This window comes from Budorcas taxicolor, chromosome 5 (genome assembly GCF_023091745.1).
Source record: "Budorcas taxicolor isolate Tak-1 chromosome 5, Takin1.1, whole genome shotgun sequence".
NCBI lineage: Eukaryota > Metazoa > Chordata > Mammalia > Artiodactyla > Bovidae > Budorcas > Budorcas taxicolor.
In genome coordinates this window covers 152540799-152568355 of record NC_068914.1, presented here as the reverse complement: position 1 = coordinate 152568355, position 27557 = coordinate 152540799, and the positions used below count along the sequence as shown (strand labels likewise).

General features: G+C 46.4%; 1 protein-coding gene across 2 annotated transcripts in view; it reads right to left on the bottom strand.

Moving 5' to 3' along the window:
• LOC128047580 (chromatin remodeling regulator CECR2) overlaps positions 1–27557 on the bottom strand; it is a 117941-nt gene that overhangs the window by 12086 nt on the left and 78298 nt on the right. Inside the window, exons 3-12 of one of the 2 annotated variants that reach the window (XM_052639829.1) lie at positions 18069–18252; positions 17093–17232; positions 16281–16385; positions 13785–13834; positions 12987–13156; positions 9132–9230; positions 3530–3683; positions 544–673; positions 226–263; positions 48–139 (exon numbers count right to left, since the gene is read on the bottom strand). In XM_052639829.1, coding sequence (XP_052495789.1) covers positions 48–139; positions 226–263; positions 544–673; positions 3530–3683; positions 9132–9230; positions 12987–13156; positions 13785–13834; positions 16281–16385; positions 17093–17232; positions 18069–18252 — 1162 coding nt within the window. The remainder of the gene's footprint in view (positions 1–47; positions 140–225; positions 264–543; positions 674–3529; positions 3684–9131; positions 9231–12986; positions 13157–13784; positions 13835–16280; positions 16386–17092; positions 17233–18068; positions 18253–27557) is intronic. The other variant, XM_052639830.1, reaches the window with a different exon arrangement.

The following is a 27557-nucleotide window of genomic DNA, read 5'->3' as shown; positions in this document are numbered from 1 at the left end:
CAGAGAGGCACGCGCCAAAGTGGTGCAGCTGACAAGGCTTCCTCTACCTTAATGATCTGGTAGTAGTTAGGGGCATACGACTCGTCTACTGGTTCCAAAAAGGGCCAGGAATCCTTGTGAGCCTTCACCACGTCCAGAACTGAGGAGCCAAAGAGAAGAGAAGGGTCAGCACACGCACCTGGGGACACACTCGGTGGGACACAGCAGTGGAGCATGGGAACTGACCTTTGTACATGGCGGTGAAGTCATCATCCAGCTCGAAGCTGTGAATCAGAGCGAGAAAGCAGCAGTGACTGAGACCCCCTTCTCTCCCAGTGCCCTGGATTCAACCTGACACACAGCTGTCCAGACCAAGACTTGGAACAGTTCCCAGCAAACCTCTGTAAACCTCTGCTAAGGTAAGTCTGTAACACTGACAACCTCCAAAAACACGAGGGAGTGAGGGTCAGCACACTCATCCCCTCCCTCCCTCATCTACAAAATGACAGCTGGCCCGATCCCACACCACGCAGCTGAGGAGGGCTAGGGGCACTCTGCACTCACGGGTCTCTCGTCCTCTTCTCGGCCCGAGGCGGGGACTGGGGGTCCAGGTGGGACAGCTGGGGGGGCAGCGCCTTCCCCTGGGCCAGCAGCCAGGCCCGCTCCTCCCTGAGCCGTCGCCTCTTGGCTCGATCTGTGAGAACACAGAGCAGAGGCACGTCAGGACTCCACAAGGGAGACGCGCACTCGGCTGCGCCCTCTGCCGACCTCTGCTGACAGGAGTGCCAGAGCAAGAAGGCTTTAAGGGACTTCTGTCCTGGGGTCCTGGTGGGTAGGGGAATGAGCAAGAGAGAAGGAAAGCAGAGGGCCGACAGACAGTCACCCTCGCTGACCGCCTCCAGCCCTTTCTATGTTGCCCACACAAAGAGAGTATCTCCTGTTTAGGACCAGACCCCAGTCCAAACACACCAGGAGGACTGTGCAAGCCCCCTGAAGTGCTCACACTGGTTATCCTCAATCTGTGCCCGGCCCCCCGCCCCCGCCACAGCTGTCCGCCCCCATCCACACTGGTGCAGGAGGTGCCAGGGAAGTGAAGAAGCCAGTGGGACAGCCCAGCAGCTGGAAGGGGAGGCATCCTCTGGTTCCCAGACATGGCCACGAGAAACACACTTCCCAGTGCACTGCGGGCCTGCTGGCAGTCGGGGAGGAAGAAGCAAGGACTCAGGACACCATCAGAAGGCAAGACGCGTGACGGAAGGTGCCCGGTGGGAGCAGACAGGACCCGCAGATGCCCACTCCCACCAAGCTCCCTCTGCTCCAACTTCATGCCCGGGTAGAAATAAACTTGTATGTGTAAGAGAACCTATACCTGCTTTAATTATCAGAGGCGTTTTGCTATCAACAACTTTTACTAAAATTGGTTTCTAAGGAAGAGAATGATTTCAAGCCTAAAGAAAAGTAAAACTAAATTAATGAACATCCATGTATCAAACTGTTAAACATTAGGTGTCATGAACTCAGTTTAGGATTTCACAACTAGCAACCAGTCAACCAATTCTTCACGGCATCAGAATCACTGTTTGGACATACACCTCCCCAGGCTCGGGCAAGCCCCGGGGCCCACAGGCAGTTGCAGCGTCGGTGCCCCTCCACAGCTACCGATACTCCTTCACAGGTGATGCCACCACCTCACTCACTCCCATGTCGTGACGTAGTGAGTGTAACATGGAATTCTGATGTTTCTGTTTGCCTGTACCAGACAGGAATGACCTAATATTTACTACTTGTCAACATGTGGCCAAAAAGTTCCTTCAATTTTTAAGTAAAAGTAAGACAAAAAACAACAAAAAAAGTAAGTTGACTCACTGGAAAAGACTCTAATGTTGGGAGGGATTGGGGGCAGGAGGAAAAGGGGACGACAGAGGATGAAATGGCTGGATGGCATCACCGACTCGATGGACGTGAGTTTGAGTGAACTCCAGGAGTTGGTGATGGACAGGGAGGCCTGCTGCTGCTAAGTTGCTTCGGTCGTGTCTGACTCTGTGGCCTGGCGTGCTGCAATTCATGGGGTCGCAAGGAGTCAGATACAACTGAGCAACTGAACTGTACTGAATTGATGACATTTTTCATTTGCACCAAGAATTTTATTGATTAATGCATTCTCCATTTTGTTTCACTATTTTCTGCTATTTTTCAGGCAACTTCATTATTCCATCTTTTTGAGCAAAGAACTGTTTCAGGTGCCTTTTACAGCCTTCCAGGGAACTGAAATTTTTTTCCTTTAGGAGAATTTTGTAAAGACCAAAACCAATGGAAATCCAAGGGTGCAATGTCTGGTGAATACGGTGGATGAATCAGAACTTCCCAGCCAAGCTGTAACAGTTTGCCTGGTCATCAAAGAAACATGCAGCCTTGTCTTATCCTGATGGAAGACTGAGTTTTCTGCTGACTACTTCTGCATGCTTTTCATCGAGTGCTGCTTTCAGTTAGTCTAACTGGGAGCCGTACTTGTTGGAATTAATCGGTTGGTTTTCCAGAAGGAGCTCGTAACAGAGGACTCCCTTCCGATACCACCATATACACAACATCACCTTTGGATGAAGACCAGCCTTAGTGTAGTGCTGAGACTTCCATTTGACACTTTTAAATATTTTCCTTCTCTGTTCTCACTGTGTTCATCCATTCTTTTCCCCACTTTGGTGAGCATCTTTATGACCATTACTTTAACTCTTTATCAAATAAATTACTTTTTCTGAGATTTTAATCTCCTGTTTGGAACATATTCTTCTGTGTCTTCATTTTGCTAGACCCTCTGTGTTGGTTTCTATGCAGCAGAGGAACAACCACCTCCCCATCCTAAAGGCGGAGCCTCCCAAAGGAGACCAGCCTTTGTGTCCAGCCCTGCCCAGCTCCGCCATCTCTCAACCCCCTGTGGTGCTTGTCCAGACAGTCTGACGGATTTTAGCAAGTCCCAGTAGTTGAAAACGGGCAAAGACCTGTCAGGTTCCCTACCTCAGCACCTAGATCGGAGGTCGGGGTGAATAAAGCTGTGTGATGGCGCCAGGAGGTGCGACCCCAGCGACACACAAGCCAGTCGGGCTGAGGGCACTGTGTGCTGGGCCAGCCGCATTCGAGCAAGTGCGTGCAGGCCACACGAGGGCGTGAAAGACACTGAGGGCTCTGGGATCACCATCATGGTGCAGGCCACACGAGGGTGTGAAAGACACTGAGGGCTTTGGGATCACCGGCATGGTGCAGGCCACACAAGGGCATGGAAGACACTGAGGGCTCGGGGATCACCATCACGGTGCAGGCCACACGAGGGCGTGAAAGACACTGAGGGCTCTGGAATCACCATCACGGTGCAGGCCACACGAGGGCATTAAAGACACTAAGGGCTCTGGAATCACTGGCATGGCCAGAGTGGAGTTAGCCTATCACGAATCAGAAGGCAGTAACTTGGAAGCAAGGGGTCATCACATGGTAAGGCCAGATGCAGCCCAGGCCCTGGGCCCCCCACCCCCACCCCGGCCTAGCAGAGTGCTCCTACCTTCCACGGCCTTGACCCTCTCCTCCAGCTCCCGCTTCCTCTCCTCCTTCAGCAGCTGCTCCTGCTCCTTCTTCTGCACCGCGAGAAGGATCTGGCGCTCCTCCTCCTCCTCCCGGCGCTTCTGTTTCTCTAGCCTGCTTAGCACAGGGGTCTCCTGTGAGGGGACAAGAAGCTCAGTCAACACGTAATAAAGCAAAACCAGGCTTTTGCTCTGAGTGAAGAGTCCACATTTTCTATCCCACATGCAGCATCAGATAGTGGACGACTTCTGCATTAAATCCAAGTTCATCTTGTCACCTGTGCCATCAATGAATGAGTACAGACACACACTTCACAAGACACAATGGGGAATGAACAGGAGGGAGCTGGGCCCGATGGTCAAGCAACTTGTCGTCTCCAGGAGACAACCTTCTGGAGAGGAGGCTAGAGGGGAGAGGAGACACCAATCTCCCCTAAGTAACGAAGAAAGGGGGAGACAACTTCAGTCATCTGCATGCCTCAGAAACGCCTAACTTCTGTACTTTCCTCTACTAATCAAGCAATTAAAATAAAAGGAGGGTTCGGTGGGAAGGACCAGCATTCTGCCGTAAGGAATAGAAAAGAGATGAAGTGACAGCATAGAAATGCACCTGCCTAAGAAATTCAAGGAACGAAAAGATAACCAGGACCACTACCATCAATTGTTTCTGAAAGTCTTACTCTGGGTGTTTCCAACAGCGCTAGTTCTGAGCCATCTGTAGCCAACAGAACTCAAGCTAGGGCTGAAATCATCATGTTCAATTTCCTCCCTGGACTTCTGTGCTGATGCGTAAGGTACAACTTTTTCTTTTTTAAAATTATTATTGAAGAGGTAATCATTGTTACCTGTAATAACAGAGAATACCTGTAAGATGCACAGATACAGAAAAAGGAAGCAGGTGTCTGCAAAGGGAACATGCACATTACACCAGCAAGAAACATCAATTATTCCAAGTCAGGTGACTAAGTCAGGAATATGTTTTTCTTTTCAGTAGAAAGAATATCTAAGAATTTTCTACATAAATATCTTTATTCTGTGGAAATTATACAAGTGGTCTTGACGTGGAGAGAAAAAGACGATGGCAGACTGCCATCCAAATGAGAAGTGTTACTCGCTCAGTCATGTCTGACTCCTTGAGACCTCATGGACTACAGCCCACCAGGCTCCTATCTCCATGGGACTCTGCAGGCAAGAATACTAGAGTGGGTTGCCATGACCTGCTCCAGGATGTCTTCCTGATGCAGAGATCAAACCCAGGTCTCCTGCACTGCAGGCAGATTCTTTGCTGTCTGAGCCACCAGGGAAGGACATATGTATGCCATACATACAAAATCATCATTAAATACAGAAACCAATCTGATCGAAGTTTTTTACTTTTTAATGGTCCTTACTCATTGGAAAAGACTCTGATGCTGGGAGGGATTGGGGGCAGGAGGAAAAGGGGACAACAGAGGATGAGATGGCTTGATGGCATCACCAATTCGATGGACGTGAGTCTGAGTGAACTCTGGGAGTTGGTGATGGACAGGGAGGCCTGGCGTGCTGCGATTCATGGGGTTGCAAAGAGTCGGACACGACTGAGCGACTGAACTGAAATGAACTGAAAACAAGTTTCGATTATCATTTGACTCAGAAATAGAAAGTGCTCTTGCCTAGATAACAGACCTTCTGAAAGTCATTTTTACTGTTCAAATTCTGAGCCTGACTTTAAAAGAGCTGGCTAACAAACAAGGTAAAAATCTTTCAGAGTAAAAGAAGAGAGATGAAAAATTTTTAAAAACTTAACTGTTTTTATTGTACACACGATACTGTAGTCAGTCGCCCAAATAGGATTAAACAAAGTTCCTTGACTTCTAGATCCTATAACCAGAATGGGTGGTCTGCACTGGGCTTGAATGAGCCAGATGTGCTTTCAGAAACAGGGCTGCTGCAGGCATATCATGGACAAGCCTCCCACTGACAGGGAAGCACCTTCCCACCCTCTGCCCCTTCATCCCTCCACAGGTCTCTAATCACACCCACTGTGGCAACATCTCTCCCTTGCTGAGAGGTTGTGTGGAGCTGCTATTAACAAAGCAAAGCAGACCAAACCTCTCCTCTGCTCAGCTCAACAAGGATCCATGGATGGGGCGGCGGACAGGCAGGGGACAGGTGAACACACGCCTGGCAGGCGGGATTACTTCCTTCAAAGGAAGTGCTGCATTTTCTACACATCAGACCCACTGAAAAAGCAGAGAAAAGCAAGTGCTAACCACACAGTGAGGACAGCATGAATGTGTCCTCCCCTGCCTAAGGGAGGACACGCTGTGGAGCACGCCCCCTCCTGCCACAACAAAGATGCTACAGACGACAAGCATCTCAGCGACAACAGTGACCTGGCGAACAAACAGGACAGATGCCTCCCGCCCGGAGTCAGTGCCAGGAGGAGAGAAGGGGAAATAGGTCATCATGCACAGCCTAAGACTATCTATATAATTTCTTCCAACACACACAACAGGGTATTATTCTTAATATGGAAAGATGTCTAAAGCAATTAACAGCTGTTGCTGTTTCAGTTGCTAAGTCTTGTCTGACTTTGTGACCACCAAAAAAATGCAACATGAATACAAAATGCACAGAAGGTAAATAAAACAAATCCATGATCCTAAGAAAAAAAACAAAATGGACTATTCACTCACAGCACTGTAAAAGATGAAAAAAGTGACGTGTCTGCCAAGATGTGACACCACAGATGGCTCAGAGTGCTGGGGCCACAGATCTTCCAAAGGACAAGCGAGACACACGTCAGGAACCCTGGGCAGGGTAACGACATTGTGTGACTTCATCTCACAGTTAGACAGCCAGGCAGTGTTTCTGAGTACATTACAGTCAACAATATTTGAAATAGTGAAAAACTGAATATCCTATAGGTTTAAAATAGGTAAAATCACATAACTACTGTGTAGTCATTAAAATTGTTTTTCTGAGGAATATTTAATGAAATATGAAAAGGCTCATGACATTAAATGAAAAACACAGGTCACAAGTCAACAGGCAGTATGATCCCAGGTTTCTAATAAATGTACAGAGAAAAGGCCTGAAGCAAACACATGAAGCTGTAAACAGGGATCCTTGTTACTATGCCTCCTGCGCTTTTTACAGTCTTCCCAGTTTTCTATAAGAATGTATAAATTATTTAGGACACAGAACAAGCCCTTCCCAAGTAAGCTGGGGGAATCATCCAGTCTTACATGTTCTACAATGATCTAATCTTTATTAACCTTTTTCATAGAGATCACACAGTAGTGGGAATAAATTCTAAAATTCAAATGTTAAAAGTACCAAGAGGTTGCTACCATGTATAGATTTTACAGTGAGGCATTAAAATGGACTTTAAATAGATTAAGATATTTTGCTAAAACTGAAACCGGAATTTTTAAATTTTTTGTAAGAGTGTAGCTGATGTACAATGTTGCCTTAGTTTCTGCTATACAGTGAAGTGAATTAGTTACTATTGTTGTTTGGTAGCTAAGTCATGTCCGACTCTTTGGGACCCCATGGACTGTAGCCCTCCAAGCTCCTCTGTCTTCCACTCTCTCCTGAAGTTTGCTAAAATCCATGTCCATTTAGGTGGTGACGCTATCCCACCATCTCATCCCCTGCTGCTTCCTCCTTCTGACTTCAGCCAGTTATACATGTGCACATATCCACGCTCCAGTCTATACTCCATCCCTATGTAGGTCATTACAAACCACCGAACAGAGTTCCCTGTGCTATACACTAGGTTCCTACTAACTATCTTTTCTATATTAAAGCCAAAAATTTAAAACTTAGGAAAATCATAAACGCCAAGGACTGCTGCAAAATCAGAGATTATGCCTCATTTAGAAACACACATAAAGACACTGAGGTGAAATTCACATGAAATGAACAACCGTCAGTGCACAGCTGAGGGGCACTCAGCATCCTCAGAGCGCCTGGCAACCACCATCTGGCTGACCACAGAGCACCCTCAGCACCAGAGACAAAGCCCTGACCTCCATGCCAGCCGCGCCGCAGCCTCATGCTCCAGCTCCTGGCGACCACCAAGTGACTCTCTTTCCGGGGATCTATTTATTCTGGACATTTCACACAAATGGAATTATACGATTTTTTGTCTAGTTCAGTTTAGTTGCTCAGTCGTGTCCAACTCTGCGACCCCATGAATCGCAGCACGCCAGGCCTCTCTGTCCAACACCAACTCCCAGAGTTCACTCAGACTCACGTCCATCGAGTCGGTGATGCCATTGAGCGACCTCATCCTCTGTCGTCCCCTTCTCCTCCTGCCCCCAACACCTCCCAGCATCACAGTCTTTCCCAATGAGTCAACTCTTCCCATGAGGTGGTTTATCTAGTTAGTTGTTTTTAAAATACATTAATATTTATACTAAGCACATAAGTAATAACTTACTCACTGGGATGATTTGAGAGAATAGCATTGAAACACGTGTATCACCATATGTGAAATAGATCACCAGTCCAAGTTCAATGCATGAAACAGGGCACTCAAAGCCGGTGCACTGGGATGACCCAGAGGGATGGGATAGGGAGGGAGGTGGGAAGGGGGTTTGGGACAGGGACACATGTACACCCATGGCTGATTCATGTCAATGTACGGCAAAAAACACAATACTGTAAAGTAATTAGCCTCTAATTAAAATAAATTAATAATAAAAAATAATAATTTAGTCAGCTGAAATTAGAGTATCTTAAAAAAGCAAACTGGTAAGACTCAATCGCATATAAATAATTCTATTAAAAAATGAGCCAAAGATCCGAACAGACATTTTTCCAAGAAAGACACACAGATGGTTAGCAGACACATGAAAAGAGGCTCAACATCATTAATCATCAGAGAAATGCAAATCAAAACCTCACACCTGTTAGAATGGCCATGATGGGTATTAACAAAATGACAAGAGATGGCAAGTGCTGACGAGGATATGGCAAAAAGGGGATTCTTGTGCACTGCTGGTGGGAATGTAAACTGGCACAGACACTATGGGAAAAAAGAGTACAGAGGTTCCCTGAGAGATAAAAGACAGAATCTGATCATGTGGCCCAGCAACTCCATTCCTGCCCATCTTTCCAAAGGAAGCACAAGCACCAGCCTGAGCATGCGTGCAACTGCCACGGTCACTGCAGCGCAGCAGCCGAGACTCAGACGCGACCCGAGTGTCCCCCGGTGGGGGGGGGGGGGGGGGACGGGGAAGAGGCGGCGTGTGTACACGGGGCATTACTCAGTCACTAAAGCAAAATGCTGCCACGTGCGACCACATGGATGACATGAGGGCATCATGCTAGGTGAGGTGAAGTCAGGGAAAAGCAAATACTGTACTCAACTCACCCACATGTAGAGTCTAAACACACCCAACTCAAGATACAGAGAATAGACAGGGGCAGGCAAAATGAGTGCAGGCAGTCGGCTGTACAGACATCCATTTATAATACAAGTAACTCCTGGGGATGAGACGGGCTTCCCTCATAGCTCAGAATCCACCTATAATTCAGGAGACCCCGTCGATTCCTGGGTCGGGAAGATCCCCTGGAGAAGGCATAGGCTACCTGCTCCAATATTCTTGGACTTCCCTTGTGGCTCAACTGGTAAAGAATCCGTCCGCAATGCGGGAGACATGGGTTCAATCCCTGGGTTGGGAAGATCCCCTGGAAAAGGGAAAAGGGATGAGATGCACAGCATGGTGACCACAGTCAATAATACTGTGTTGTATGTGAACATAGAGTAGATTTTTAGAGTTACTCATCACAAGAAGAAACTCCATGTGAGGTGACAGATACTAACCAGACCTCCTGGTGACCATTTTGCAATGTACGCAATCATCAAATCATTATGCTATACACTCGAAACTAACGTTACACACCAGTTACACCTCAAACAAAAAAGTTGTCTGCAATTCCAAGAGCTCAACAACAACAAACTCAGAGCAGAGTGCTCACAAAGGCCCAGGACCTTCCTGTGTAACATGCTCCTGACCATCTCTGCTCACGGGGGCCCTTCTGCCCATTTCAATACCTGCCTGTCCCCCAACCTGCCTTATCCAGGCTCCCCCATCTCAGGTTGCTGGCTGCAAACACTTCTACTCAGTGAGACACCACTTTGCCTCATACTTCCTATACCTATTCTCTTTCACTATAATTATTGTTTTATAAATTCAGTAGTTCCCATCTGATGTGAATTCTCAAACAGTATCATTTTATATAAACTGTATCATACACATTTAGGAAAAAACATGTATGAAATGCACCAAGAGTGTTTTAAATTCCCATGCAACTTTCTAGGCAGTGTTGCCACCCCATGGAAGGGACAAGACTTGTGACCTGAAGTTACTTGCGGCAGTCTTTTAAACTGTAACAGTTTAAAGAACCAGTAAAGTCAATAAAAAATATACATATATATATGTTAATAGCAGTTAAAAAAAAATCTTACAGTATTTGCACTGCAACATTTTTTCTTCCAAAGGGGGTATGAAACGAAACAGGGCTTAGAAATCCTCAACATTACAAACATAATCTGGCTGAAGCCCAGCCCAGAACTCCCCATCATTCACCCCCACCCCCACCCCCACCAACTCCAGTAGCACAAAGAGGACCTGAACTCCCTGGCCACAGGTGTGCCCAGAGTCTCCTGACCAAAGGAAAAAAAAAAGCACTGGAACAGAGTTTCAGAGGTCAGCAGAGTGACGCTTTGCCGGTATTTTCCCCGGAGTCATAATCAAAAGACTTTCTGGGGCAAGAAGACTGGACTCCTGGGAGACCAGAAAACCTCCCAATAAGCCTTTAAAGACCTAAAGATTTTTTTGGCTGTTTAAACAGAAGCACAAAACTCATGCCATACCAGAGGCTTTCTTCAACGTACTCAGTACTGTAACAGACATCAAGAACCTCTTCAATATCAAGCAGAGTGGAACAAACAACACTGCAAAGAAGAGCCAAAAACTGGAGTGTTTAAAGCTAAGCTTTTGCTGGCAATCAATGACGAAACTTCCTGTCTGTCTGTATTCAGATTACTGTGCAAGCTGAGATGTAAAATAGGACATTTAAGGCTCAGCCCAGGGTAGTGAGCAGAGATGGGAACGAGCTTTCAAACTGTCCAGGTAAACAGAGAGCAGGAGCCCATCCAGGCCAATGAGGCAGAAAACCAGTTGAGAACTATGGCTGGACAGATGACTGAGGCCACTCCAAAGCCAGGGACCCAAAGGAGGAGGAGACCTGGGAGATCCAGAAGTCAGGCAGAAGAGAGCCCTGCCCGGAGGCCGAAGAGACGTGTTCATATACCTTACGGGCCGAAGTAAAAAAGAGAGGATGAGTCCAAACACATAGTAAACACAGAAATTCACGAGTGAGCATTTCCCTCTTCAGGGCTCAAGGCAGAGAGACAACCAGCTGTGACATCAATGACTGCAAGGCCGGGGGCGTCCATACTGGTACAGGCCATCAGACACAGCCTGCACGAAGTGTTTTCTGACCACGCACTGCCTCAAAAGCCAGTGGAACATCTGTGCTAGGAGACACGGGGCTGAAAACTAGAGCAAATCTGGAGTAGAGGAGGGTGCCCCTCACTCCTGCCCCCACACTCTCGTATTTAAACACCACCCTCAGCTTCCCCCGTCCCGTGCAGTCCAGGTCTCTCAGACCTCTTAGCAAATGGAAGCAGCCGCTTAAACTCGTTTACTGCTCTAAACTACTTGACAGACAGAGCAGAGGGCTCCATCGCGGGCTCCCGGCAGGCTCCAATCCTCCTTGCGATCTTGCCAGTGCACTTCATGGAACTTGCATTCACATCGCTGAACAAGGAGTGAATTTAAATTCATCCAGAATGGGGAACTAAGAAAGCTGTATGTCAACGGTAGCCAAGCCAATTCTTTCTTCGTTTTATAACTATTTGGAAATTATCATTTTTTAAAGTTTTAGTGAATAAACCTGAATGGTTCTGGAGCTCCTGATGGGATCCCTGTGTGAAAACTCTCCTAATTACTGGTCTGCTAAAAGCTTTTCTGCTGCATAATGCCAATTCTGATTTTTGTGCATATCACCCCCATTTAACTAAAGCTTGCATAGTTACAGTACTGGAAAACTCTCAAAATATCAAATCCATTATTCCATCCTTTAGTTTCTAATGTCATGGTTCTTGAAAACTGCACTTAAGAGTTAAGTGCTTCTCTCGCAAAGAATCAACTCCTGAAATTTTCTGTAATAAAACCACCTGTTTTATGCTTGTAAATTTTTCCCCTTAACTCCCTAATCTAAAGTCTTTTCAGTTAAAAAGGCAGAAATTACAAGAGTGTAAGCAGGTTAGGTACATGCCTTACAGATGATCGAAGGGGCTGTCATTAATTATACAGTCTCTATTTAAATAGTAACTCTAAGAAAACTAGAGTCCACATCTCAAGTCCTGGACAAAAATGGTCACAGCGGGCTGTGGACGACAAGATCCGAGAGGAATCATCATCACCAGGACAAAGGACACCAACGAGGAGACACTCCCATGAAGACGCATTTCATGAGGCTCTGAAGTCAGGCCTACGACTCACCCCAGAGCACTGATCTGCTCAACAGTTACAAATGCCACCGAACTCACAACATATCACTGTCACTGCATCTGTCACTGTGTTCCCCTCCCCTGCCCCCGAGACGCGCTGCAGCAGGAATTGCTAACACTTTCTCCCCAGGTTTCAGGGCAGGGCTGGCATTCTTATGTTTTCTGTTAACAAGCATTAAGAATCTGAAGCATCAATTTTATCGAAACTGGATGGTTATCAGGCACTGACTGCAGAACAGGCACGCCAGAGAGTCACCTGGAGGTTACGGTGACAGGGAAGGTGTGGCTCGTGGCCTGGAGCTGCCTCCACAACTCCCGATGAAACAGGATGAGGAGACGCCTCGTGGGGGAAACCTCAGGCTAAGACAGTCCAGGGACAGCGCGCAGAAACAACTCCAGCAGGGCTCCGGAGAGCCTCGGGACAGGCAAGGGAGCAGACGGGACGCACAGCAAGAGGCCGGGACTGGAGTGCCAGGAGGTTAGAGGAGGAACTGAGAGAGCAACAAAAACAGCCCTCAGGCAGGTCTGAACTCAGAGTGTAGACCTGCTGTTAGAGGGAGACCACCAGATGAGTTTTCTAAAAAGAGGGGAAAGCAGCAGCATACGCACAAGCAGAGGCATGCAGAGCGTCTGCCGAGACACACCTGGGGTCCAGGAGCCATGAGCATGGATGGAGCGTGAGGGCTAAATCCCAGGACCCACAGTAAGGAAAGAGGGGGCTCAAGGTCCTACTCTTGGGGCCCGGAGGAAAGCTGGGAGAAAGAGGAAAGCTGGACCGCTCAGCAGAGCATGGGGCCGCGCAAGTCTCTGAGGAAGGCACCCTGCCCAGAGCAGCTTCGCCCTACGTGGGTCCGCGTGCGCACCTTCTGGGCGATCATGCTGCAGATCTCAGGCAGGAAGTCCTCGCTGAGCAGTTTGTAGAGCTGGCGCTCTCGCACAGAGGTCCTCTCCCGGAAACTCTCGGTGACCTGTCTCCACTCCTGCTCAGTCTGGCACAGGAGCCACCAGGAGCCTTGCCCTGGTCCCTGGGACCCTAGAAGAGAAGGTCAAGGTCAGGAAACAGGCCCATGGACCTCCTCCTCCTCCTCTCTGCCCTCAGGTTCACCGGCGCCCTGGGTTACCCTTCAAGGCTGATAATGTATACTTCAGACGTTCTGGCTGCTCTCCTGTTCACAACTAAGAGCTATGAGGTCAATACAAACACAACTATGGTGACCTTCACACTAATAACCTAGAAATGTTCCGATGCATCTGCTGTTCTGCATACGTGGCTTTGAGCTGCAGGAGTGTTCCTTGTTACATTGAGATACTGTAAATTGCTTTTTCTCCTCAAATGTTTGTATTGGATTACAGATTGCATGAAGTCTACGTAAGAACACAGTACACATCCTTATATTGTAAAGTATTTCACGTTAAAAGAAAGCTCTTGAGAAGCTTTGCATTCAACCCAATGTTAGGAGCCTATTACGCTGGGCCTGGGAAAGGGCTCAAGTGAAGTGACCTGATCCTGATCTCGAGTGATTCGTGAGAAGAGATGGACACAGGGCGACAATGTGCGAGGGGCAAGGAGGCTGGCGGGAAGACTACTGCAGTGGTCCCAGCAGTCTGCACTAGCCTCTGGAAGGTGACGTAAGCCCTCCAACCCCTACGAAGGCCATTACCGTTTCTCGTCTGCAACTCAGATGCTGAGGAGTTCTCTTCCTGCTTGTCACTAGAACAAAGGAAAGGGGTTACCATTAAAACAAAAACACGGCCGAAATTTTCTGTGCTTCCCTGGAAGGAAGGCACACTGGCTTCCTATTAATACCAGAAAAGTGTGTATGTTTGCGTGTAATGCACATTGGCTTCCTATTAATACTAGGAGAGACAGAGAGAGAGAGAGAGAGAGAGAGAGAGAGAGAGAGTGTGTGTCTGTGTGTGTGTGTAAGGCACAATGCCTTACTATCAGTATTAGAAAAGTGTGTGTGTGTAAGCCACAATGCCTTACTATTAGTATTAGAAAAGAGTGTGTGTGTGTTTGTGTGTAAGCCACAGCAGCTTACTATTAACACCAGGTGTGTGTCTCTGACACGTCAAGAGAGCAAGGTCAGGAACACGGAGGCGGGCAAGTTGGCAGAGAGAGGGGAAGGACGACACACAGGAATATGGCACCACTGCCCAGGAGAGGAGGAGCTCAGTGTCGACAGTTAAAGGCCAAGGAAAGGGCTTGCTACCCGACCAAGGCCTGCACTGAACACGAGACTGTTGAACTGACCCCCACAGTACGCTGACGTGAGCAACACAGGTTCTGAGGCTGCCCACCCCCACTCAAGGCATGCCACCTTGACCTCAGCAAAGTCAACGAAATTCCCTGGAAAACGGGACCGTTCATGATATGAGACACAAACACACTCAGTGTTACATGACCAATAGTGTTGTCTCCCTAGACCATGAAGGACATGCTCTGGATGTTCCGGCCCTGCACAGCCTCCTGGAAGAATGGACATGCCCCGTGTCGTTGCTGTGCAACAAAGGCAGCCACAGGCCGCACTCACCCACTCGGCAGAAGCACGGCTGATGTGACTGAGGAACTGAACTTTAAATTTTATTTACTTTTAAAAAAACATTAAAAATTACTTTAGGGACTGAACTTTCTCTTTTTTTCCCCCTTCTACATATATCTTACTGTATTTTTTTTTCATCATTCTTAAAAAAAAACAAACAAACAACTTTTTGGAGAAGGAAATGGCAACCTACTCCAGTATTTTTGCCTGGAGAATCCCCATGGACAAAGGAGCCTGGCAGGCTACAGTCCATGGGGTCGTGAGGACTCGGACACAACTGAGTGACTAAGCACACAGTTAATAAAAATGAATGGTGTTTAGTAAAAAAAACAAAAACAAACTTAACTGAGGTATAGTTTCAGGTGTACAACACACACAGTGACCACAATGTTTAAAGATTACACGCCATATACAGTTATTATAAAACACTGGCACATCCCCATGCTGTACAGGGCGGCCCACCAGCCTTTTGTGTGACGTACTCATTTGAAGCTCTGTCCCCTAGCTCACCCCTCCCCTTCTGTTTCCCCACTGGTCACCCCCGGTTTGTTCTCTGTATCTGCTTTGTTACATTCACGAGTTTTACTTTTTAGATTTCACAAAGTTTTATTTAATTTAAAAATACTTCAATACTGCACTGTATTCAGAACGCTACAGAATAAAGTCACCAGCAGAGGGCAGCACAGGAGCACTGGGCTTGTGAGGTGAGGCCACCCCACTGTGGCTCTCTGATTCTGGGGCTCAAGGGAACCAAAGACGAAGGTACAGAACAGCTTGCTGGATTTACATGGACGTGTAGGTTGCTAACAAAACCCAGAAACTGATGTCTTGTGTGTAAAACACAATGACAGGACTATTTCTCACAAATTCTGGTGGGAGGAAAGCTTGCATTCTATAGTCAAAATTTCAGAAAAGTTAAGTGGAACATTGATTGTTATATATCTGATCCTTAAGTAAAAGGTATAAAAGTATTTTTACATAGTACAGGTCAGACCCTCAAAACTCTTATATTGAGATTCACATGGTGGATATTCCTAAAAGACAATGACATACTAAAATGAAATTTCCCAGGACTTCCCTAATGGTCCAGTGCTCAAGATTCTGAGCTTCCACTGTAGGAGATCCCTGGTTGGGAAACTAAAATCCTGCCTGCATGAAGCACACTGTGGCCAAAAAATTAATTAAAAATTTCCCAAAATATAACTATCTTTTTCTTTGCTAAAATTAAATACCGAATAAACACTTAAAAAATTTTAAGGTCTCATCTTAACAAAATGAGTTCTAACACAATAAAGCACGTTTACTACTGAAGCCTCCTTACCAGCAAAGAACTACAGACTCACAGTATTAACTCTTCCACCTCCTGTGAAGAAATCAGGGGCAAAGGGATCTGAAGGGCACTTCCTGTGAGCAGGTGCCTTCCACTGCCAGAGCCCCCACTGCCCAGGGGGAGGGCTCCCAGACAACTGGTAACTTGAGAGGGGCCAGGCCAGGGGCCCCAAGGACTCCAGTGCACACCCATGTCCTCCCCGAGACACAGAGAGCAAGCACGGGGCGAGCCCTTCCAGCATAAGGGTTTGGGTTAGGGACCTTCACACACCAAGATTTTCTCACCTCATGAAAGTTTCCTCCTGTAGTTTTTTCCGTTTTGGGGGTCTTCCTCTTCTTTTACCTGTTTTCCCAGGAACATTTGAGACATTTTTTTGTCCTTCACTTTCCCTAAGAAGTGGTACATTAAACAGAAATGTCAGTTGTCTGGCCACGAGGTTACTAAACAGGACAAAGGCAGCAGTTACGGGGACAGGACAGGGCGACCCCACGTCTTTTGTTATTATTAACAAAACGTGGAACCAAGGAAATGGACATCTCCCACACGAGTATCTGGGCTGGTAAAGAATCGGCCTGCAGTGTGGGAGACCTGGGTTTGATCCTTGGGTTGGGAAGATCCCCTGGAGAAGGGAAAGGCTGCCCACTCTAGTATTCTGGCTGGAGAATCCCATGGACTGTATAGTCCATGGGGTCGCAGAGTCAGACACGACTGAGAGGCTTTCACTTTTCAGGCTTCCCTAACAGCAAAGGGTCCAGCAACCTGAAGTGCGGGGAAGATGGCAGCCCAGCTCTGGGACGCTGCCCGAGGCCTCTTTCTTGCCAAGACCCCAGGTAGGATGGGGTTCTCCAGAACCCACTCTGCCACGAGGAAAGGCCCAGGGCGCGCTGGCGCTGCTGAGAACTGGCACCAGAGTCGCCACCCCAGGGAGCAGGGCTGGAGAGTAAGTCCTTTGTGCTTCTGTGTGGCGTGCCTCCTTGCAGGCATGCTGCTACACACAGCTCACTCCTCCATGAGAAAAGGTAAACTGTGCAGTGGAATTCGGAGGCACTGGATGTTAATGGCCGTGGCGATGGCAACATGACCTCCAGGAAGGTACCTGCTCAGAGAGAGCTCTCCATGGGACCCTCCTTGTGCCGGGTCCTCCTTGTACATTCGCGTTCCGTAGAAATACCAGTAGAGGGCCCCCGAGCTGTCCTCGCCCAGCGGCTCCACACGGAGACTGTCTGCGTCCAGGCCCTGCGTAGGTCAGGGAAAGAGGTTTGGGCAACAAGAGAAAATGGAAATGAGAATCTGCAATATATTCTCACAGATCCCTCACATTACAATGCCCAAACACCTGGGGTAATTCTCATTCCGGGTCCAGACATATCAGACCAGGATAAGGCGCCTGCTCTAAGAACAGGATGTGGAAATATTTCAAACCCTTCCCATCCACATCACTGCTCCCATGTTCCCCAAAACAGAGAAAGCCAAAAGAATTCTGATGAACTTGGGACACATCTGGCTTGAACCCACACGAGGAGAGACAAGCCCGACAGGAGAGTCAGTGCCGCGGCAGCCTCAACCCACACGATGCCGGGCCACCAGCCAGCCCAGCCCAGCGCTCTCACTCACCAGCACGACCTCAGTGCCGCCCCCGGTGGCTGAGACCAAGGCCTCGGTGAAGGTGGAGCTGAGCTGGGCCACAGATCTCACCACAGTTCCCACCCAAGCCCACAGGCACCCTCGACCTCCCAGTGAGGGCAGGATCAGGTGAGGCAGAGGTGGCCAGAGCCCCACTCAGCACACTTCTGCCACGTGCATGCAGCGTGTGTTGGGGATGGGGTCAAGTCTTTGGGAGGTGTCATAAATCTTAATTATGCCAAGCCAAATCTCAGACCTCAGGAAGTAACATTCAGTGACTAATGTAACTGCAATTCTGGCTAGTGACAGAGCAGACAGGCCCCTACGACTGTTCCCATGTCAGCAGGGACCCGGGATGTGGAAAGGGGGACACACCAAAGCGGCCAGCACAACCCAGAGCCGGCTTCCCTGAACCGCTGCTCCAGGGAGGCTGCCTGTCAGTCACACACCTTGAGGAGGTCGAAGACGTCGTCTGCGTCCAGCCGGTAGTCACAAAGGCGGTGGAGAATCTCCACTCGGGTGCGCAGGGGCAGGTCCTGGAAGCTGGCCTCCCGCAGAGGGTTGGGCTTCCCCTCCTCCAGCTCCCAGCGGTAGTTGATGATGTCCTCCAGGTAGCTGTGGAAGGTCTGAGGCCTAGCCAGGGGTCCCAGACACAAAGGTGCGTGAATACCACACAGAGGACTGGGGGGGTGGGGGTGGGGGGCGCTGGGGGCTGATACATCTTCAACAGTAGCAGAACTGAAAGCCCCGGAAGGGCCTGCGAGCCCTTCGAGGAAACGCTTGTTACTGCACCATGTCCTTGGAGCTGACCCTGTCAAGTCCCAAAGATTACCAGTGTTTAAGCAAGTTTCTCACAGAACAGGTTGTTCTGCACATTCAGCCACAAGCAGCACATTGCGCGGCAGTAGCTGCACGTGTGCAGTGTCAATGGCAGACACTGCAAGAGGCCATGTTGACCGTCACCTGTACAGGCAGACGCTATGGAGCTCAAGAGGCATTCAGTTTACACGGGCAGACTCTACAGACCTCAGGGGGCACTCGGTTCAAAGTCAGGTCCATGACTGAAGAGGGCAAACAGCAAAGAAGGCCAGGGCCTGCCTGGCTTAATCCATTCATATTTCATGTTCTGATGCAAAGGTAGAAAAACCTTCTCCAGAGCACAAGCATGAACAAGCAAGAACACAGAACACATTCATGTGCTATTACGTGTAACCTTGTAGGCATGATACAAAACACTATGTTCTAAATTTGAGAGGTTTTTCTGCAGGAAACATTTAAGACAGCTCAATGACAACTTAAATTTCTGACTAGTACCTAAATGTGCCTTGTATATAACAGGGTGTTATGCATGCCTGCGTGCTTAGCCGTGTCTGACTCTTTGCAACCCTATGGACTATCGCCTGCCAGGCTCCGCTGTCTGTGGGATTCTCCAGGCAAAAATACTGGAGCGGCTGCAAGTTTCCTTCTCCAGGGGATCCTCCTGACTCAGGGACTGAACCTGCATCTCCTGTGTTTCCGACACTGCAGGTGGGTTCTTCACCCACTGAGCCATGGGGAAAGCCCCGGCATGTAACAAAGTGATGTTCGATCATTAGTCACTCTATATCTAAACTAGTGAAGAATCTGGATACAATTTCACCTAACGCTTGCTCTAAAAACATTTTTCTCACTGAACAAATAGCTCCAAACAAATTATGTAGGTCAATATCTTTAAAAGAGGCAGTTCCCATGTTATTTGATAATCTATGGTCGTTATAGCTGTAGAAAAAGTCAGAAGAAATATTCTTAGAAAAAAACAAAGGGTCTTAGGCAACTAAGAAATGAAACACTAATTTTTTCAAAGAGAGAAGGAACTTTATTTGCTTCCCACTGATACCTCAAACTAGCATAGAGTGAATGTGGTTAGCTCATCGAAATCCATCATGCCACCTGGAAACAGGGCTCTTGGCCCAGGGACCGGAAGGAGCCCTGCCTGCGGCACCTGCAGCTCTTACAAACTGAGGCCACTCAGTGCAGGGCGCTTGTTCTGGATGGTTATCACCAACTCTTTCAATAGAACAAAAAGACTGAAGCATGTGGTCCATGGCTATGTTCCTTCTTGCCTGAAAGAAGCTCTAAATGCTAGTTAACGCCCCCCACCACCCCTTAAAATAGTCTGCAGGAGAAAGAGAGACATAACTATCTATCCACACTCCAGAGTGAGCATCTCAGAACCCCAGCAGAGAGCTGCTTGCTTTGCTTTCCGCAGAACAAGTTTCTACCAGGAGACCCACGTGACCCGGGAGGTGTGACCAAGCAGGGAAACAACCTGCCTGAGATCACCAGAGTGAAAGGAAGACTGCTGCGTCAGTTCTGAGACATGAAAGGGTATCTGCAGTCCACGTGCAGGGAGCAGTGAGGACCTGGCATCCCAGTGCCATGTAAAGACTAAATAGAAAAATTCAGTTCAGTTCAGTCGCTCAGTCATGTCTGACTCTGCAACCCCATGGACTGCAGCATGCCAGGCTTCCCTGTCCATCACCAACTCCCGGAGTTTACTCAAACTCATCTCCATTGATTTGGTGATGCCATCCAACCACCTTATCCTCTGTCATCCCCTTCTCCTCCTGCCTTCAATCTTACCCATCATCAGGGTCTTTTAAAATGAGGTGAGGCCACCTTCGCATCAGGTGGCCAAAGTATTGGAGTTTCAGCTTCAGCATCAGTCCTTCCAATGAAGAGTCAGGACTGATATCCTTTAGGATGGCCTGGCTAGATCTCCTTGCAGTCCTACATCACAGTTCAAAAGCATCAATTCTTCAGTGCTCAGCTTTCTTTATGGTCCAACTTTCACATCCACAAATAAAGAGACTAACTTTTGGTAATTCCTAAAAGGCCCCATAAGAACATTAGAAAACTGCTTATTCATAAAGATCATAGAACAATTCAGCCCAAAACCACTAAACCAATGCCTCTTTTGTAGGACTATATGGTACCTGCCATGTCTTGAAATCAATTAAGAAATCATGACAAGTAAGAAATCATGACAATTTCAAATTCAAGGAAAATATGACTAAGATATAAAACATATTAACAGAGAAATACATATATAACAGATTTTGTGTATATAAATGCTTATGCTAGGTAAAAAAGAAGAGAATCAAAAGTCATCTAGAAATTTTTAAAAAGCCCCTTGGAAATCTTTGTCTTTAAAAAGATAAAGAATTGTCTTTAGTGGAAGCCAGATGGTACCTTAAATACTATTTGTATGAACTGGAAGTCTGGAGTGTCAAGTTTAAGGTGAGAAATGGTACAGTAAGAATTCTAAACAGCTTCTGATAATTAAAGATGCACCCTGCTACCCCAGAATCACTCTCTCTCACACACACGCACAAGCGCACACACACACACACACACACAGATATATACATGCACCCACACAGTCTATAAGAAATAAAGTGAAATACTTAACAGAAGAAACCATCGAAGGACAAAGGAAGGAAAAACATAAGAAGGAAACAGGTGAAGAGACACTCATTAGTCATTTAGGGAATGCAAATCAAAACCCAATAAGGTACCATGCCACACCCACCGGATGGCTAAAATTAAAGAGACAGGTAAGAACAAGGGCTAACCACTTACTAACTCAGAGAAAGGGGAATGTTCGCACACTGTTAGGGGGAGTGTAAAATGATGCAGTTGCTTTGCAAATATTTGGCAAGTTGCTCAAAACTGAAACAGAATTACCACATGACCCAACCATTCCACTCTTAGGTACACAGCCAAGAGAAATGAAAACTTGCATCCACACAAAAACAAGTACACTAATGTTCATATACAGCAGCACGATTCATAACGGTCAAAAAACTGAAACAGCACCATGTCCATGAACCGACAGATAAATAAAACATACAGCAGAGTACTTTCTGACCATAAAATGAGTCCTGGATTCACGATACAGTGTACTTGAAAGCATGCTAAATAAATTAGCCTAATACCTACACATATGCCTTCCACCTACAGAAGCACCTAGAATAGTGAACCAACAACACGCACAGAAAGCCCATGAGTTAGTGGGACTGGTGGCTGCAGGGAGTGAGGAGCGACAGCTGATGGGCGTGAGCTGTCTTATGAGGCTGAGGAACCGTTCCGGAATTCAACAGCAGTGATGACTATGCAATCGGTGAATACTCTGAACACCCACCCATGAGCTGGGCACTTAAAAACCCCAGAGACACAAGTGGAAAACCAACCATACGAATAACTACACTAAATGTAAGTGAACTAACAAGTCAAACACTGCTTAGTAGGAAATGTATAGCTTTGAAATGCCTATATTGAAAAAAGGCTCATAACCAGTACTATAACTTAAGAAGAAAGAAAAAGAAGAGTAGGCCAAAGTAAACAGAAGAAATAATAAAGACAAATCAATATAACAAAAAAGATTTTGAAAAGAAAACAAACGGCAGGTAAGGTTAAAAGTTGGTTCCTTAGTAAACATTTTAAAAGTTGATAAACCTGTAGAAAGAATCAACTTCTAGAGGGAAAGAGACAGCACAAATTACAACATCAGGAATGAAAGTGGAACCACTGTGGGTCCTACAGATATTAAGAGGATAAGAGAATATTATGAATAGCACTATGGAAATAAATTTAAAAACTGAAACAGACAAATTCCTTGAAAAATGCCAAAATGACTTACCAAAGTCATGACTTAAGAAATAGACCATCCAGAAGAAAAAGGAACCCTCCTACACTGTTGGTAGCAATGTAAACTGGTACAGCCACTATGCAGAATAGTTTGGAGGTTTCTCAAAAAACAGAGAACAGTGCTAGCATATGATCCAGCAATTCCCCTCCTGGTATATACCCACACAAAACTATAATTCAAAAAGATACATGCACCCCTAACATTCACAGGAGCACTATTTATAATATCTAAAGACATGGAAGCAACATACATTTTCATCAACAGATGACTGGATAAAGATGCGATACATAGAAACAGCAGAATGTTTCTCAACCGTAAAAAGAATGAGATAATGCCACCTGCAGTGTCATAGATGGACCTAGAGACGACCACACTAAGTGAAGTGAGACGGACAAACACCATACGATGCACTCACATGTGAGATCTAAAATATGACAGACTTACCTATGAAACAAACTTGCAGACACAGAAAACAGACATGTGGTTGCCAAAGAAAGGGGGTGAGGGGGGAGTGATGGATTGGGAGTCTGGGATTAGCAGATGCAAACTGGTATATACAGAATGGATAAACAACAAGGCCTGTTGTATAGCACAGGAAACTATATTCAATGGCCTGTGATAAACCACGGAAAAAATGGAAAAGAATATGAAAAAAAGATATATACGTAAGATTGAATCATTCACTTTGTTGTACAGTTGAAATTAGTGCAATACTATACTTAAATAAATTTTTTTTTAAAAAAGGAACTTCCTTGGTGGTCCAGTGGTTAAGATTCTACCTTCCATTGCAGGGGGCCACAGGCGTGATCCCTGATCAGGGAACTAAGACCCCACATGCTGGCTAGTGTGGCCAAAAATTAAATTTAAAAAATAAATTTTTTTTAAGAAATAAAACATCCAAATAGCCTTAACCTATTACAGAAACTCAATCAATAATACTCAAATAAAACCTTGCACAAAGAAAACTGCAAACCCAAAGGCTTTCAGTGGTGAACTGTTCAAAAGAAATTACAGACTTTTTCAGACACCATAGAAGGGAAATGCTTCTCAACCCATCTGCCAAACCTGACAAAGATTTCTAAGCAAATAAAAGTACAGGCCAATATTCTTCATCAACATCCTCAAAACAGTAGCCAATTGAATTCAGCAAGAGACAAAAGGGACAGCACTTCATCACACTTCATGGTGAAAGGCTGTGTACTTCCCCCAAGATCAGGAACAACACCAGCGTCGTGGCCAGCACAGTAATACAAGAGAAGGAAGCTCCTGGGACAGGCTGAAGCAGAAGCAGACAACAGAAACTCCTCGGTTATCTGCAAGACCAATGGAGCCTCAGTAATAAGGTCAACATAAAAAGATCAACTGTATTTTACATATACTGGCAACAAGTAGCTGGAAAATATAAAAGCTCAAGCACAAATGGAAAGATGCATAATATCTTTACACTGAAACCTTACAAAATTCCTGAAGTTAAAGAAGATACACAAATGGTGAGATACATATCATGGTCAAGGACTGGGGAATTCAACATTGGTCAAAGTGTCCATTTTCTGTAGCAGGCCTTTTTTGGGGGGTGGCAGGTCTGATAACTTAATTTTTAAATTTGTATGCTAAAAACCCAGAATAGTCAAAACACTTAAAAAGCAAAAATAAAATTTAAAAAAGGTGGAGAACATTCTCAATTTCCAGACAATTTGATACTTGAATAGACTGAACATGCATGAAATTCATAAGTAAAAAAACGTGGACACTGACCTTCTGCTTCACACCATAGACAAATACAAACTCAAAATGCATCATAATGTCAACTGCAAAAAGTTGAAACTATAAAACTAAGAGAAAACCTCAAAGAGAATCTATTGACATTAAAGGTATGACCTGATTTGGAAATATTAATAACATACCAGAAAAAACTGATAGATTAGACTTCAACAAAACTAAAGCTTATCGTTCTTTAAAATACAGTGTCAAACAAATAGGTAAGCTACACATCAGGAAAAAACAGTCATAGCCTGTTATTTACCTCATCATCAGGGAAATGCAAATTGAAACCACAATGTTACCACATTACATCCAACAGAATCAGTAAAATGAAAACCTGGGTAAAATTAAAAATAACACATGTTGGCAAAGATACGGAGCAACTAGAGTGGTCAAGAAAACAAGTCTGGCAGTTTCTTAACATCAAACATACTCTCCTATGGGACCCAGCAATTCCCAGGAAAATGAAGAGACATTCACAAAAACCTGTGCAGATGTTCACAGCTGCTTTATTCCTTACAGCCCCACTGGAGTCTGCACACAAGCCCACCAATTAGTAGACAGAACACCTGAGATATTTTTGCACTGGATACAACTGAGACTCCTCCCTCAAAGGAACAAAGTACTGACATGAACAGCAGCATCAGCGAGCAGCATGCGCTCTGGGCTTCCTGAAAGACGCGGACACGCAGAGTGATCCCAACCAGAAGAAGCTCTGCTGCTGCTGCTAAGTCACTTCAGTTGTGTCCGACTCTGTGACCCCATAGACAGCAGCCCACCAGGCTGCCCCATCCCTGGGATTCTCCAGGCAAGAACACTGGAGTGGGTTGCCATTTCCTTCTCCAGTGCATGAAAGGGAAAAGGGAAAGTGAAGTCGCTTAAGGCAAAACAACCTGCATCCACAGGAACCAGATCACTGTATAGGATACAGTGGGTTTCTCTGGGAGGGTGGGGGTTAGATTTAGTGCACAGGGGCACTTTCGAAATGTCATATTATCTTGAACAGCGTGCTGACTGAGTTCAAGGAATTAGAAACAAGAACCTATTTTTCTAAAAACGGGCGTGCAAACTATGACCCATGGACCAAATCTGGCCTGAGTGTCTATCTTTAGCCTGTAAGCTAAGAATGTAAAAATCATTTTTTAAAAGTTGGGAGAAAAAAGAAATCAAAAGAATATTATTTCATGACATATGAAAATAATAGAAAATTCAAATTCCAGTGTACATAAAACTCTAAAAAAAAACAGTCACAGGGACTTCCCTGGTGATCCAACAGCTGAGATTCATGCTCCCAATGCAGGGGGCCTGGGTTCAACCCCTGGTTAGGGAAGTAGATCCCATATGCCACAACTGAGACACAGCACAGCTTGCTAGTTAGCTACCTAGCTAGCTACTTAAATAAATGAGTAAATTAAAAACACCCACACCCAGTATCAGCCATGAAGCACTGCTCTCCCCGCTACTAAAAGCTCCAAACTGCTCCAAGGATGTCATAAGTAATTGAATTTAATCTCACTCAATATTATTATTACTAAATAAATTTAGTAATGGGTATGCTTATCATTCCCATTTTACAGGTGAGGCAAGTAATAGAGAGATGATGGAACTTTCTTCTCTCTCTTTAGTTGCTAAGTTGTATCCGAATCCAGCAACCCCATGGACTGTAGTTTGCCAGGCTCCTCTGTCGATGGAAATCTCCAGGCAACAATACTGGAGTAGGTTGCCGTTTCCTTCTCTGGGGGATCTTCCCAACCCAGGAATCAAACCCGGGTCTCCTGCATTGCAGGCAGATTCTTTACCAACTGAGCTATGAGGGAAGCCCTTTCTTGGCTCCACATAATAGCTAAGTCTCAGAAGCAGGAAACAAAAGCATTCATTTGTACAAAATCCTCTTTATTTAGGGTGGGATGAGAAGAAAGCCTCTGAGAATACTGAGCACAAATTCACTCTAAATGCACGTGGATACCACTGGAGAGACAGAGTAACAATCACTTCGGGCAGTTCCTTTCAGTGGAAAAAGTAAAATTCATTGCGATGCTTCCTTGTCTGAGTCACTGCACACAGGTGTATTCAGTTGCATAAATTCACTAAACTGCAGAGTAAGGAATGTGCCTTTTCTGTGTATTACTACATATCATCATCAACAAGTTTTTAGAAGGCTGAAGCCTGACTCCAGACTAGTTAATTCAACTTAGTCAACCAGACCTCAAACTTACTTCACCATTCAGAAATGTTTCTGTTTCAGTATACTTCTCTCCTTTTTTCTAACACAAGCAGTTTGTTTTCTGAAATGCTGTGACATATCACAGGTATGCTCTGACAAAGGCCAGAACCAACACTTGCCTCCCTGGACCAGCACAGAACAGCGGGACCAACGCTGCGCCACACCACCCCGCAGGACAGGGTGATGATGAGCACCGAGGGCACGAGGAGGCTGAAGGCTCCCCGCTCCTTCTCTCCTTCAGAGACTCACAGTTTCCTTCAGCAGCAGAAAAGTCACCGAAGCAGTGCTGCTCTCCATTACACCACCCCCTGAAATTTCAGGACATCTGACTAGGATCATTTGTTTGTTTGTTTAAATAAATTAACATCTGATTTCAAAAGAAATTGTTTAGGAGTAACCGACATAGTGCTGTCACGAGGAAGAAGCTAATGTTAAGAGGCTGGGCACCAGCACACAGCTGCAAGAGACAGAAGCCATGAGGAGGCAGCTCTGCAAACTGTAAGCAAGTATTTCTTGTGCTTCATCATCGCCAACACACCTGTGAAGACAAGGCCTAAGTATGTAACAGGAAATTCCAGTACAGATTTCAAATGTGCACAATGAACTAGGAAAGGCGTGCGCTGGACAGCTTGCCAGGCTGGAGGCACTGGGTCGTCACCTTCACGCCCTCACAGGCCTTTGTGCTGTGCTCACCTCGCTCCTCAGGCCTCATCCACTCACTCACTCCTTCCTGGTCTCCTGTGCTCCATACCCTGGGGACCACACCTCCCAACTTGTCACCCAGCCTACAAGGCCTACTGGGCTCCCACTCCTGCTGTGCTGTGGGCACTGGACTCCTTGCAGAGAGGAGTGGGGAAAGACGGTGGCGGTAGGCTACGCAAGCCCCACGCGTGCACAATGACAACCAGCCAAGGCGATGTGAGCCCCCAGCTGGGGTTGGGCCCTGTCTTCCCTCCAGCTGAGAGGTGTCTTAGATGATTTCCAACAGAATGCGGTTTAATCGTGAAGTCTCATTTTATATGGTGGCAATGAATCAAAATTTAATAGGGCCAAGATTCTGCAGCTCAAATCAATCACATTTCTGAACCACATGGGACCTTCTGCAACCCCTAGGCGCTGCTCCAGGGCTTCAAGCCCAGGCGCAACCCTCCCAGCTGCACTTCATGAGTGGGTCTGTTCCTCCTGCATTCAGCCACTTACTGGGCTCTGCCTTGGGAAGCACCCATGTGAAGACTCAACTCCTTGGCCCTTCTCTCAAACACC